The following is a 12798-nucleotide window of genomic DNA, read 5'->3' as shown; positions in this document are numbered from 1 at the left end:
TTGCCAACGCTAAAGATGATTATTATCTAGAGGCCACTGGGCGACGTCGCAGCTCAGGTAAGCATTCGCTACGATTGTGGGAGGATTTTACACCGATCTTAAGTTACTGACGAAACAGTATAATCTTTGGGTTATTATAAATGTAAAGAATCCAATTCTTTACCCTTTCTTAATAGACTTTATGTGTTCATTCTTTTTTTTTATGTGTAATGGGAAAATATCTTGTATCTGCAGAGCGTGTCTGGTTCTAGCCATTTGCGCAGGTGGCTCGCGTTTATGTATCTATGCATCTAGGCCAGTTGCTCGCTCCTTAAACGGTCATTCGGCAGAAATGTTAAGAGCGCAAATTTATGGCCAAACTGACAAACAATTTTCCATGCAGCAGGCATATTGGTATATCTCTGCATCTTCGGTAGCCCCAAGTATTGTCAAATTAACAAAGCCTAATGAGCCACTGAAAACGTGTTCAAATGTACCTCTCACTGTGGGTGTAATTGCGTCTCTAATGAGCCATTGCTGTGACAATATTTACACTGAATTAATGTAGCCAAGTCAAGGTCTTCGTAGGGTTAACTATGCACAATTTATATTTAATAAAGTTAATAAAGTTAATGGGCCAAATCCGTGGTTTTATGGATTTGGGGCAAAAGCGTTACGGTTTTAATAGTAAATAAATTAGTGAGGAAACCAATCCATCAAAAACTTGAAAAATATTAAAATGACTTAAGAAATACTTGAACAAGGTTAGGGATTTATGGTGGAGCTTAAACTTTCTTGGTTTATGTTAATTTTAGTGAAGGGATTTCGCTGATTTTGCTTATTTTTGCTTTTACTATTTTATACAATGGATGAGAAATTTATCAAAAAAATCCCTTTATTGCGAAGTCCAGTAAAAAATTTATTTTAAAATTGTATGACTTATATAAATACATTTCTTCTGTCAATATTGGCATTAATTTAAAACTTAATGGAATCAAAAAGGATTTTTTAAAAATTAAAGTACCATTTAAAAATAATGTATCTCAAATGCAATTTTGAGCGCAGTTCGTTTTCAGCAACGGCAATGCGAAAATTATGAACAAGTTGCCATATCTAATAGATGTGGGTGGCTGCAGTCAACAACAAAATTAAATTAACTGACACGACAACCAAACTTGGCAAAATGTTGTTATGACTTCATTGAGCTGCATGCAATTTTTATTTAGCTTTTTTAATCCGCTTGTTTCCTGTAATTTTCCACTTAATGGTTTTTCCCCTAGACATATAAAAGATAAATGGGTATTTAAAAGTGAAATCGGAGAGTGTTCATTGCCACTTTTAACTTAGAAGTGGAATATTGATCAGCTTGCAAATGTCAAGTTTACAAAGCTAAAATCCGTTTATAGATTCTATATCCATTATGCGGGGGATCGTTCTCAATGGTTTTCCATTGAGCAGGGGGATATGCAAATATGCCAAATGACATCATACCCAAGTGGAACACAAATAAAAAATGAACTGTTTTGGAGAGATAAATGAAAACGCAGTCCAGCCAATTTTAGCATCGTGTATACATAGTATTATGATTGATGACCTAACGGATGATACTAATGGGACCCCCCAACTTGATATTGATTACCCCTTGAACAGATCACAACAGCGCAGTGCTGACAGCGAATACAGAGCAGTTCATCATTGGCCAGCGGGTTTGGCTTGGTGGCCTTCGTCCCGGACAGATTGCCTACATCGGCGAGACACACTTTGCACCCGGCGAATGGGCGGGCGTTGTCCTCGATGAACCTAATGGTAAGAAGGGATTTAGGATTACCTGACCTATAACGACGATTCTAATTCCTAATTCTACAAAGGTAAAAACGATGGCTGTGTGTCGGGCAAAAGATACTTCCAGTGCGAGCCGAAACGCGGCATTTTCTCACGCCTCACACGTCTTACCACATATCCAATGTCCGGAGCCCAGACACCGACTTCTCCACTGGCCAAAAACTCCCCGGACAGATCGCGCACAGTCTCGCCAACTGCGAGCATTCGCAGCTCTATGCTCCGCAGTCCCGGAATTGGTGGCAGTAAGTTTTCGATGTTTTCCTTAAGAGTTCAATAAATATTTCAAAATACTTATCTAGAAAACGGCATGGCTGTGGGCGATCGTGTGATTGTCTCCTCTGGATTTGGCAGTCGTCCGGGCATTTTACGCTATTTGGGAGAGACACAGTTCGCTCCTGGCAATTGGTGCGGCGTGGAATTGGATGAGCCTAGCGGCAAGAACGATGGAGCTGTGGATGATATAAGGTATGCCTTAGAAAATATAAGCAAAATCAAATAAAATTTAATGGTAAAATACAACATTATAATCTATTGTATTCTAAAACCATTTCCTTTGCAGATACTTCGAGTGCAAGCCCAAGTACGGGGTGTTTGTACCTATAGCGAAGGTTTCGCTATCGCCGTCGTCGAAGAAAACGCGACTCTCGAGGACCGGATCACGGGAATCCCTCACCTCGATCGGCACCATGAACAGCATCGCCACCACGGCCACGTCGCGCATGCGCATGAATGCTCAGGTATAAGCGGTGACCTCGAGAAGAGCACTCCTCACCATCCAGTTCTTCCACAGGAAGAATACCCACAGTCCCTAAAAACAAAACACAAATACCGTTTACAGTTCTGGTTCTGTTCTTTGTTAATTTTTAATTTTTACCCATTAATCTAATTGCTAATTTATTTTGAGCCCTGGTACTAACGCGTTCCAATTCTAATCGCAAAATCCTGTTCCGTTCCTAGCAGCGCAAGTCGATCACGCCCGTAAAGCCAATTTTAGCGACGCCGAAAAGCCAATTTTCCATGCAGGTATGCTAACATCTACAAGATCCACAAATAAATTGTATGGTATTCGCTGTTGGTTTTTCCTTTCGGTCTTATAAGCTCTATTAGCTTGCAGAGCTGTAGTCGCTGTTAGTAAACCCAAGCCATTAACGTTGAAATTATATTGGTTTTGTAAAAATATTTTTACTTATACCAACTTTATGGTTTGGTTTTCAAATATTTTGTAATCCTAGAATACTTTATTTTAAAGAAAGTTTACTGTTTTTGACGTTAATGGATTGGGAAATTCTTCCTGTAACTGTGGTTTAACTCTTAGATTGTAAGCGTACAACTAACATACGACACTAATCCACACAAAACAATACACAACAAACACACCCCACCAAAACAAACTATGTAAATTAATAATAAATGTATGCCTATGAAGTCTTTATGCATTTTATGCCATGTGTTTGAGTTGGTTTTTTATTTCACCTTGTATAATAAAAAATATTTAAATATTTCCTGCACGCTTTTGCTGTTTAAGTGTTGATTGTTCAATGTTTTGTTAAATTTGCCATTTTTATTTGCATGTGTGTGTTCGCTGTCGCCGGTAAAAGGTAAAGCCACAATAAAGTAATGAGTGTTTCTTGCTACCAGCTGCACCCTATATATATTCTTGTACATACACCCACACTATATATGTATATATATCGAATTCTGTATCTCTATATCCTCCTGTCTCCTTGTATTTTGTAATGCAATTGTGTGTTCCGGCATTTCATCAAAGCTTGCATTGTGCTCTCTGTGTTCTGTTTAATTTTTGGTCGATCGATCGATATTGTAGGATCTGCTGCGCGAGAAGCAACAGCATGTGGAGCAGCTGATGGTGGAACGCGACCTGGACCGCGAGGATGCCCAGAATCAGGCGCTGCAGCTGCAGAAGAACATCAACGAGGTAATTATCTTCACCGATACCATGTACGCACCGCTGCCCTATGCGGACAGATCGCGACCATATCGACCCGGCAAGAAGTCCAGGGTTAAGAGTCCACAGAGACAACATGTCTGGGTGCCCACCACCCTGAGCAGCAGCATCACCACCAGTACAAGACCAATCATAGCAGCAGCGGCAACATGCAACAGACAGCCCTTGCAGCAGCAGCAACAGCAACAGATATTGCAGGCACAGCAGCAACATCAGCGGCAGGCCAAGCCAAAGAAAGTTTGGTTTTGCGATAAAAAGAAACTCTTTCCAGTTGGCTGACGACACAACACACGGAGCCCAGTCAATGTTTGCTCAGTCATTTGTGCAGTTTCGGTTTCGATTAATTGTTTAATTTTATTTTTGCATTGCACCCGCGCCCTGGCTCTTGCAAAACAAACAAAAAACATACACAACCATTTTCCTTTTCGTTTGGTTAATTTTTCATTTATTTTTCACAGTTATGTCTTTATTGTTTTCCTCATTGTCTTGTGTTTATTTGTTGTTGATTTAACTCAAACTCACTTACCTTTTGACACGTTTTATTTTATGTTTTGTTCTTTAACCACAGTTTAGCCACAAGTCATCTTCAAATTGTCAGTCATTTTCCCAAAATGATTCATTTAATTAACTTTGAACGCTGAGGAGAGTACAAATTTCATAAGTTTAACTAGGCATGAAAGGTTTTGGGGGGTTCAACGGCATTTAACTCGGTCAAAATTCGGCTAACATGGGTTAAGGCTACTTTTGAAGTGTATGCAAACCAAATTGATTTAAAATCAACTTGCATATATTTAGCATATAATATTTACATAAATTTTGTGCTGGCACAAAATATTTATTTACTATTAACTTGCAACCGGAAAAAAATGAATGGGTTTAATTTATCTTTGCATCAAAACAATTTTCATTGAGTTCACCTCAGTTCAGACACACAAAACGTATTACTCTCCAACCATCATATACACTACCAAGAAATTACAGCAAGAAAAATGCAAAAACCACTATTATAAATAAACAAAATTATTTGCTTTAAATATTAGCACTTTTGCACTGTTGCTTACTCATACAGTGCGTTTTAAAAAAAATAAGGAAAGGCAAAAATGCTTTATTATAGTGTTGTTAACTAAAGCCTATAATTTTGAAACGCACTGTACACTTTATTTGCTTATTTCGCAACTGCTTTTGGGGGCTTTTCTAGAAAATGACTGTCTGGGATGATAGAGTTTTGTGCTTTCTGTTTGGTTTCGTTTCAATAAATTGTTTGTGTTTATAATTATATGGCGAATACGTGTTAGACTTTTCTATTTGTCGAGCGCACTTTGAGTTTGAGTGTTAAATTAGCAACAAAATTATCACCCAAAAGTCCCAATCCAAACCACACCAACTCCATTTCTCCTGCCTCTCTCATCCACTGAACTTTCCATCCTTTTAACGCAAAACCAAAAAATCAATTTGACAACCAATTTGAACCAAAATTATGCTGGCCTTAGAAAAGAAATTCTGTTTGCACAAAACTATTTTTGTATGATTCTTATAGCAAATACTGATCGAAGCGGATCGCTGGAGACGCCTGATAGCGAGACACAGCATAAAGGTATCCGATCTGCGACGCGAGTTCCGCGGCTGGTCGGGAAAACACGAGAGGCACTGCATCCTGCACAGTGTCCTTACACCGCTGCGCATCAAGTAGAAATCTGGGAGAGATGGATGGGCTACCACAGTGCTCAAAACTATTCGATTCGATGATTTTTGAATTAACTTTCTTCGCACCAAGAAAGGCACCACTGAAGACAATGTTGAAGTCTGCACAGCGTTTTAAGCTGATACAACCAAATAAATAATAAAAGATCTTTAAGATAATAAAAGGAGAAAACTAAAAAAAAATCGAAAGCCAACCGAAAAACCAAAACGAATAAAGTTAGTTAAAATGGTTTATTTGGCTTAAAAATGTAAAACGAAATTTTAAAGAAAAAAAATGGAAAATGGAAAAGTTGTCCAACAATTTTTGGTTATTTTGTACGAAAGCGAATTTTTCTTGCTGTTGGTTTAGACTATACGATACATACGATATACACCTAAAACTATCTATATGAAGTAAAATACATTAACAATGTGCAAAACATATTTTAAATCTCCAAATGTTGTTTTATTTGTGGTTATGACTTTTTGCTAATCCCGTTTTCGTATTTCTCTGATCATTCGATCTCCAGCTGAAGGCAAGAATTGTTGAATTGGAGTCGGCATTGGGAGATGAGCGAAAGAAGTCGGAAGAGTTGCAGTTCTCGGTAGACGAGGCACAGTTTTGTGGCGATGAAATGAATGTAAGAACAAGTAGAAAATTTATTTAGAAATGTACAGTGACTTGTTCTACTTGACTTTTGAGGTATTGTTATAGTTAACATGCAATGCTTGCATAACCTCTTTGTAAGAGCGCTCTAGATTTCATGTTTTTTAATTATTTGGAAGTATTAATAGTTGTAAAATATAAAGTTTGCCATCAAGAGTCAAATAAATCCTTTTTAAGAATTTTTTTTAGGTTTATTCCTTTGTTGTTTTCATAATATGGAAAATGTCTGTAGGTTGGGTTACTGTTTGCTTTCACTGGTTAGAAACTGTTGTTTACCTTTAAAATAGACCAATATTTGTATTTGTTTGAGGAAGACCATTTAAAAAAAAAAAAGTTTTTAAATTAGCACACTTTTAAAACTTAATAAAACTCACCCCAAAATTGATCAACAACTTTTAAAAACTATTTTTATGTTTGTCACAGAAATAGGTCAGCGCTGAATTTATGGGTTTTATATTTTTGTTCATATGAATTCAGTCCGCAAATCAATTTCTGTATTTCTGTTAATTTAATCAGTTTAAGTTAGTTTTATCTTAATTGTCGTCCTTTTCTAAAAACTTTTATGAGAAAGTCGACTTTCCCAATTTACAGGCCTCTTCCCATTAATCATTTAAAATATTTTTAACGCGACGAGTCTGTAGATCTGAAAGTATGCTATAGAAATCCTGGCTATTTACTTAGCTATTTACCCTTAGGAGAATATTTATGTCTGTAGAGACAGCTTATATGCAAATAAGACTCCCACGTTTTAGTTAGCCACCGAAAAACCAGGTGGATATTTTTTTAGATTCCTTACAAAAATTTTTTTTACATAAAATCAATTGAACGTATGGTAATTACATGTTCATTGCTATCTGCTTAAAGTTATTGAAGTTTAATTCCACTTATTTATTATTATTATAGAGGCTATGTATAATAAAAGCAGTATTTTAAATTTTAGTAGAATTCTGTTTTATTGTTAGTACTTTTTAAAGGAAATATGCCAAGAACATAGCAAGAAATGTAAAAATAAAACAAGTCAATGTACATTTCCAGACAATAAGAATATACTCTGCCTTTCTAATGCAAAATACCTATTCATAGGCCCAGTCCCAGGTCTACAAGGAAAAGATCCACGATCTGGAGTCAAAAATCACACAATTGGTTTCTGGTAAAAAATTAAATTAATTAAATAATGAGAAATATAACTTATATTCTCCTTTTGTACCCCCTCAGCTACGCCCAGTCTGCAAAGTATTCCACCACCGGCCCCGCCTCCAGATGATAGCGCTTTCAAGGAGGAGATTGCTAAACTGCAGGAGAAGTTGAACGTTCAGCAGAAGGAGACTGAATCTCGAATTGCCGAAACGCTCGAGGAGGAACAGCGATTGAGGGAAAATGTTAAGTACCTGGAAGAACAAAATGCCACTCTTCAGTCCGAATTGGTTGCAAAAGATGAGTCCCTTGAGAAGTTCTCCCTCTCGGAGTGTGGAATCGAAAATCTACGCAGGGAACTTGCACTGCTCAAGGAGGAAAACGAAAAGCAAGCTGAGGAGGCACAGACTGATTTCGCTCGAAAACTTTCTGAAAAATCCAGTCAGCTGGAAAAAGTCACCGCCGAATTGCAGAGCTTGAAAGCAGCCTCCGATTCTCTGGAAAGCGAAAGGGTTAACAAAACCGATGAATGCGAGATTCTTCAAACCGAAGTGCGAATTCGGGATGAGCAAATCAAGGAGCTAAGTCAACAACTCGATGAGCTAACCACCCAATTAAATGTACAAAAAGCGGATAGTTCGGCTCTGGATGATATGCTTCGAATGCAACAGGCGGGAAGTGAAGAAAAATCGACTCTCTTAGAGAAAACCGCTAAGGAGCTAAGTCAATTTAAAGAAGAGGCTTTGAAAAATCAACAGGAAAAAGAGCATCTTGAAAAGCAATTAACTGAATTAAAGCAATTAGCGGAACAAGAAAAACTAGTCAGGGAAAAGGCTGAAACTGAAATTAATGAAATAAAATTAGAGAAAGTAACCATAGAGCAGCAATTGGCTTCGAAGCATACTGAGCTTGAGGACTTCCAAAAGAAATTGTCTGAAACAGAGGCTCATCTTCAAGAAAACAAAGATCTAAGTACTCAAAAAGATCTTAAATTAGTTGAATCTGGGGACTCCCTTAAGCAATTGCAGCTTCAGTTAGATGAGAAAACCGAAGCCCAGGAAAAACTCTTGGCCGACGTGGAAGAACTGAAGAAAAATCAGGAGACGGCTCTAAGCCAGAAGGATCAGGAACTACAGCAGCTCCAAGCGAAGTCAGTTGAGTACGAAGAAGCTCTGAAATCCACTCAACAGCAATTGGAGCAACTTCAACAACAGTCAGCCGCATCTGGAGAAGAGGGATCCAAGAATTTGGCCAAATTGCAGGAAGAAATTAGTCAGCTTAAAGCCCACGCTGAGAAAACGGAGTCAGAATTAAAGTCTTGCCAAACGGATGTGGAAGCCAAGACAAAACAATTGGAGTCAGCTAATGGAAATCTGGAGAAGGAAGCCAAGAAGTTGGCCAATCTGCAGGAACAGATCACCAAACTTAAATCCGATGTGGAGGAGACCCAGGCAGCTCTCACCTCAAGTCATACGGATGTGGAATCCAAAACTAAGCAGCTTGAGGCCGCCAATGCGGCTCTGGAAAAAGTCAATAAGGTAAGTTTATCTACTTAAAACAAAGAATGCAAAAGCTTTTAATATTTAATAACCTTTTTTAATATAGGACTATGCTGAATCCCGAGCGGAAGCTTCCCATCTGCAAGATCAGGTGAAGGAGATCACCGATACCCTACATGCTGAGCTCCTGGCTGAACGCTCCTCCTCCAGCGACCTTCATACCAAACTCTCCAAGTTTTCGGATGAATTAGCCACGGGACAAAAGGAACTGACCAGCAAAGCCGATGCCTGGAGCCAGGAGATGCTGCAGAAGGAGAAGGAACTGCAAGAGCTACGACAGCAGCTTCAAGATAGCCAAGACTCCCAAACAAAGCTGAAAGCGGAGGGAGAAAGGAAAGAGAAATCTTTGGAGGAATCTATTAAGAAAATGCAGGAAGAAATCAACAAGGCCAAGGCGGAAAATCAAGAGCTAAGCACTGGCACGCAGGAGACCATAAAGGACCTTCAGGAGCGTCTGGAAATCACTAATGCCGAGATCCAACACAAGGAAAAAATGGCCACCGAAGATGCCCAGAAAATAGCTGATCTTAAAACTCTTGTCGAGGCCATCCAGGTTGCTAATGCCAACATATCAGCAACCAATGCAGAACTTTCCACCGTCTTGGAAGTCCTTCAAGCTGAAAAGAGCGAAACGAATCACATATTCGAGCTTTTCGAAATGGAGGCAGATATGAATTCAGAGCGGTTAATTGAAAAACTTACTGGCATGAAGGAGGAGCTGAAGGAAACCCATCTTCAACTGGATGAGCAGCAACAGAAGTTGAAGGACCTGGAGTTGAAGTTGGATCAATCGCAGCAGAGTGAACAGAATCTGCAGCAGGAGTCCTTGCTTTCCAAGGAACAACTAAAGGAACTACAGCAGTCAGTCTCAGAACTTCAAGATTCTCTTAAACAAAAAGAAGAACTTGTTCTAAGTCTAGAAGGCCAGCTTAAGCAAACCAGTAGCATTATAGAAGGTCAAAAGACTTCCTCCCAGGAAGTACAACTAAAGCTAGAAGAAGCTCAAAAGAATGAAAAGGATTTGCAAGAAGAAGGTGCCAAATTAGTTGAGCAACTACAGGATCTGCAAAAGACCCAGTCGGAACTCTCCGAGTCCCTCAAGAAAAAAGATGAACTTGTACAGAATTTAGAGGATAAACTCAAAGAAAGCAATACTCACTTAGAAACCCAAAATTGTTCGACCAAGGAAACCCAAGTTAAACTAGAGGAGGCGCTAGAAAGAGAGAAAGTCTTGCAGGAAGGGGCTGCTAAATTATCCGGTGAACTGCAGCAAGTGCAACAGGCCAATGGAGAAGTAAAGGATTCTCTGGTAAAAGTAGAAGGACTCGTGAAGGTTTTCGAGGAAAAACTGCAAGCAGCTAACTCCCAGTTGGAAGCCCAACAGGCCACAAACAAAGAACTGCAGGAGTTGCTGGTAAAATCACAGGAGAACGAGGGTAGCCTACAAGGAGAATCTCTGGCCATCACCGAGAAACTACGCCAACTGGAACAGGCCAATGGGGATCTTCAGGAGTCATTGTCCAAAAAAGAAAAAAGCCTTAAAGACCTGCAAGACAAATTACAAGAAAGTAATTCTCTATTGGAAGTTCAAAACAGAAGCCACAACGAACTCCAGGATAAGTTGGAAAAAACCCAGCAAAAGGAAAGGAAGCTACAAGAAGAAACCTCCCAGTTAGCTGAGCAACTGAGCCAACTAAAGCAGGCCAATGAGGAGCTCAAAAAATCCCTCCAGCAAAAGCAATCACTTTTGGAAAAAGGCAACGAATTCGACACTCAGCTGGCGGAGTATCAGAAAGTCATCGACGAAATGGATGATTCGGCCTCCGTTAAGTCCAAGCTGCTGGAACAGCTACAAAATAGAGTTGCGGAACTGGAGGCCGCTCTCCATCAAGCCAACGAAGCCCAAAAGACTGCTAATCAGGAGACCAAGGAACTGAGGCGCCAGCTGGAATCGCTGGAATTGGAGAAGTCCAGGGAGATTTTGACCCTCAAGTCTCAGATGAATGGAGCAGGGAGCCGGTCAGGAAAGGGTGATGAACTGGAGGTGGGTTTTCTTTTATTAATTAGTATATATTTGTTTAATAAATATTTTTTATTTTTTATAGTCGCTTGACACCGAGACAAGTCTTGCCAAGATCAACTTCCTTAACTCAATTATTGCCGACATGCAGCAGAAGAATGATGCACTTAAGGCTAAAGTCCAGACCCTCGAAACCTTGCCAATGGATTTCACCAAGTGAGTTTTCTCCCTTATTCCCTATCTAAAAAATGGACCTAATTGAATTTTAATTTAATTTAATTATATTCTATGTTTTTTTATACTTAAAGACCCCATGCCTTCGATGTGCTGACCAAGCGGAAACCGGCGCCCAGACTTTTCTGCGACATCTGCGATGAGTTTGATCAGCACGAGACGGAAGACTGTCCCATCCAGGCTAGTGAGGATCGGGACTACTCCCCGCCGCCATCCGAGGCCAATAACAACGAGAAGGAACGCAAGCTACCTGCACCCAGGAAATACTGCGATTCCTGCGAGGGTAAGTACAAATATTCAGGATACTATTTGAATAATATCTAAAAGTAAAACATTCTCTACCATTTCAGTCTTTGGCCACGATACGAGCGAATGTGCCGACGATGAAACCTTTTAGCTCTAGTTAAATTCTAAATTATTTTTCAATTTTACTTTGTTTGATTCTATAGCATAATCGAATTGCGAGATCTATCAGAGGAGATAACTTTTACCTCAGCAGAGAGCTTCACTCAATCACACAAACTACATTCTCTATTTAAAATTGTGATCTTGCGTTATGCACACATTCATGGATAATAGTCTATTTTAAATTGTTTTTATTTATTTAATGCGATTCGTGGCAAACACAATCGGTTGTTTTCGTAATTTTTTTTTGATTGTAAACATAGTGTAAAAAATAAAAACTAGAATGTGGAAGAAGACCGTCGCTAATTTATTGGGTTTTTATAAGTGGTACAAATAAAATTAATCGCCGCCCTCCTTCTTCTCCTTGATGGCATCCTGAAAATAAAGATATATCGAATTTACAAAACCTAATTTACAAACGTAAAATAAACGGGTGTCTTACTTTGAAACGCTCTTCGAAGAGAGATAATTCCGCTAGAAGATCGGTTATGGCATTCATGAAGGCCTCTTGTGGGGAATAGTCCGCCGTAGTCTGAATCCGAATAACGAACTTGTGCTCTAGAGGATGAGGAACTTTGTAGCCGGCAAACAAGACATTGGGGTCCTTCAGCAATTGGCTGTACAGAAAAATCCAGGTTAATTTTAAAGTTATTGCCATTAATTAACCGTCTTACTTGCGGATCATGTTTCCCAGAGTGTGATCCTCCTTATTTATCGTGAATATAGCCGCATTTGTCACTTTTGTGTCCAGTTCTTTGATGATTCTGCCACCGCGCCAAAACAAACACGGAAATAAGTTACAGGTGGTTATTTGGGGAAGTTTATTTCGTTTACTCACTTTTTCTCGCCTTCATAGAGCAGGAATGACTCAAAGGTGGGTGGCGCATTCATTTTTCAGGCTTATATTGGGTAAATTACAGTCAAAATCTAAATTGTTTATTAAAATCAGCACCACGCTCAGAAAATTCGCTTGTCTAGTGTTGAAAAACGCGTTAAAGCTAGATAGAGGTGCTAGATCAGCTATGTTTACAAACATAGCTAAAACAAGCCATATAAAGGAATAGGTTGGTTACAGTGAAACCCCTGTATGATTAATATTTTGAAAGGAAGTACTAAAATTAAAAGTACAGAAAATTCTTAAAAGAAGATTTTTGTAAATTACATCAAGGTTTTCATAGGCCAGTAAAAAAAAACCTTCTTTTCTACACCATATACAATTTTATTTTTTAAATGTTCAAAGCTTATTAAAAATTACTAAATTAGTTTGTATAATTTAGTTCCATACATTTCCTTGCCGTTTTAATATCTAGCT

At 38.9% G+C, this 12798-nt stretch overlaps 2 protein-coding genes across 18 annotated transcripts in view; one reads left to right on the top strand and one right to left on the bottom strand.

Moving 5' to 3' along the window:
• CLIP-190 (Cytoplasmic linker protein 190) overlaps nt 1-11707 on the top strand; it is a 28191-nt gene extending 16484 nt beyond the window's left edge. For 2 of the 17 annotated variants that reach the window (XM_044393735.2, XM_070211782.1), the window contains 14 exons: nt 16-57; nt 1630-1785; nt 1848-2063; nt 2121-2286; nt 2381-2558; nt 2779-2844; nt 3647-3757; nt 5998-6108; nt 7218-7284; nt 7350-8806; nt 8874-10871; nt 10933-11063; nt 11156-11364; nt 11432-11707. In XM_044393735.2, coding sequence (XP_044249670.2) covers nt 16-57; nt 1630-1785; nt 1848-2063; nt 2121-2286; nt 2381-2558; nt 2779-2844; nt 3647-3757; nt 5998-6108; nt 7218-7284; nt 7350-8806; nt 8874-10871; nt 10933-11063; nt 11156-11364; nt 11432-11478 — 4955 coding nt within the window. In that variant the 3' untranslated portion in view covers nt 11479-11707. Of the gene's footprint in view, nt 1-15; nt 58-1629; nt 1786-1847; nt 2064-2120; nt 2287-2380; nt 2559-2778; nt 2845-3646; nt 3758-5324; nt 5912-5997; nt 6109-7217; nt 7285-7349; nt 8807-8873; nt 10872-10932; nt 11064-11155; nt 11365-11431 lie in introns of those variants that run through there. The other 15 variants (XM_070211785.1, XM_070211788.1, XM_070211781.1 and 12 more) reach the window with 14 other exon arrangements.
• Nucleotides 11708-11772: 65 nt separating this feature from the next.
• On the bottom strand, nt 11773-12483 carry Polr2J (DNA-directed RNA polymerase II subunit RPB11). The gene is made up of 4 exons (XM_017138142.3): nt 12325-12483; nt 12161-12250; nt 11929-12103; nt 11773-11861 (listed from the first exon to the last, which is right to left on the bottom strand). Exons 1-4 carry the CDS (start codon nt 12375-12377, stop codon nt 11826-11828), a joined length of 354 nt encoding a protein of 117 aa, XP_016993631.1. The 5' UTR covers nt 12378-12483; the 3' UTR covers nt 11773-11825.
• Nucleotides 12484-12798: the final 315 nt, after the last annotated feature.

Source organism: Drosophila takahashii, chromosome 2L (genome assembly GCF_030179915.1).
Source record: "Drosophila takahashii strain IR98-3 E-12201 chromosome 2L, DtakHiC1v2, whole genome shotgun sequence".
Lineage (NCBI taxonomy): Eukaryota > Metazoa > Arthropoda > Insecta > Diptera > Drosophilidae > Drosophila > Drosophila takahashii.
Note: the sequence above shows the minus strand (reverse complement) of the source record. Positions and strands in the feature narration are given on the sequence as shown.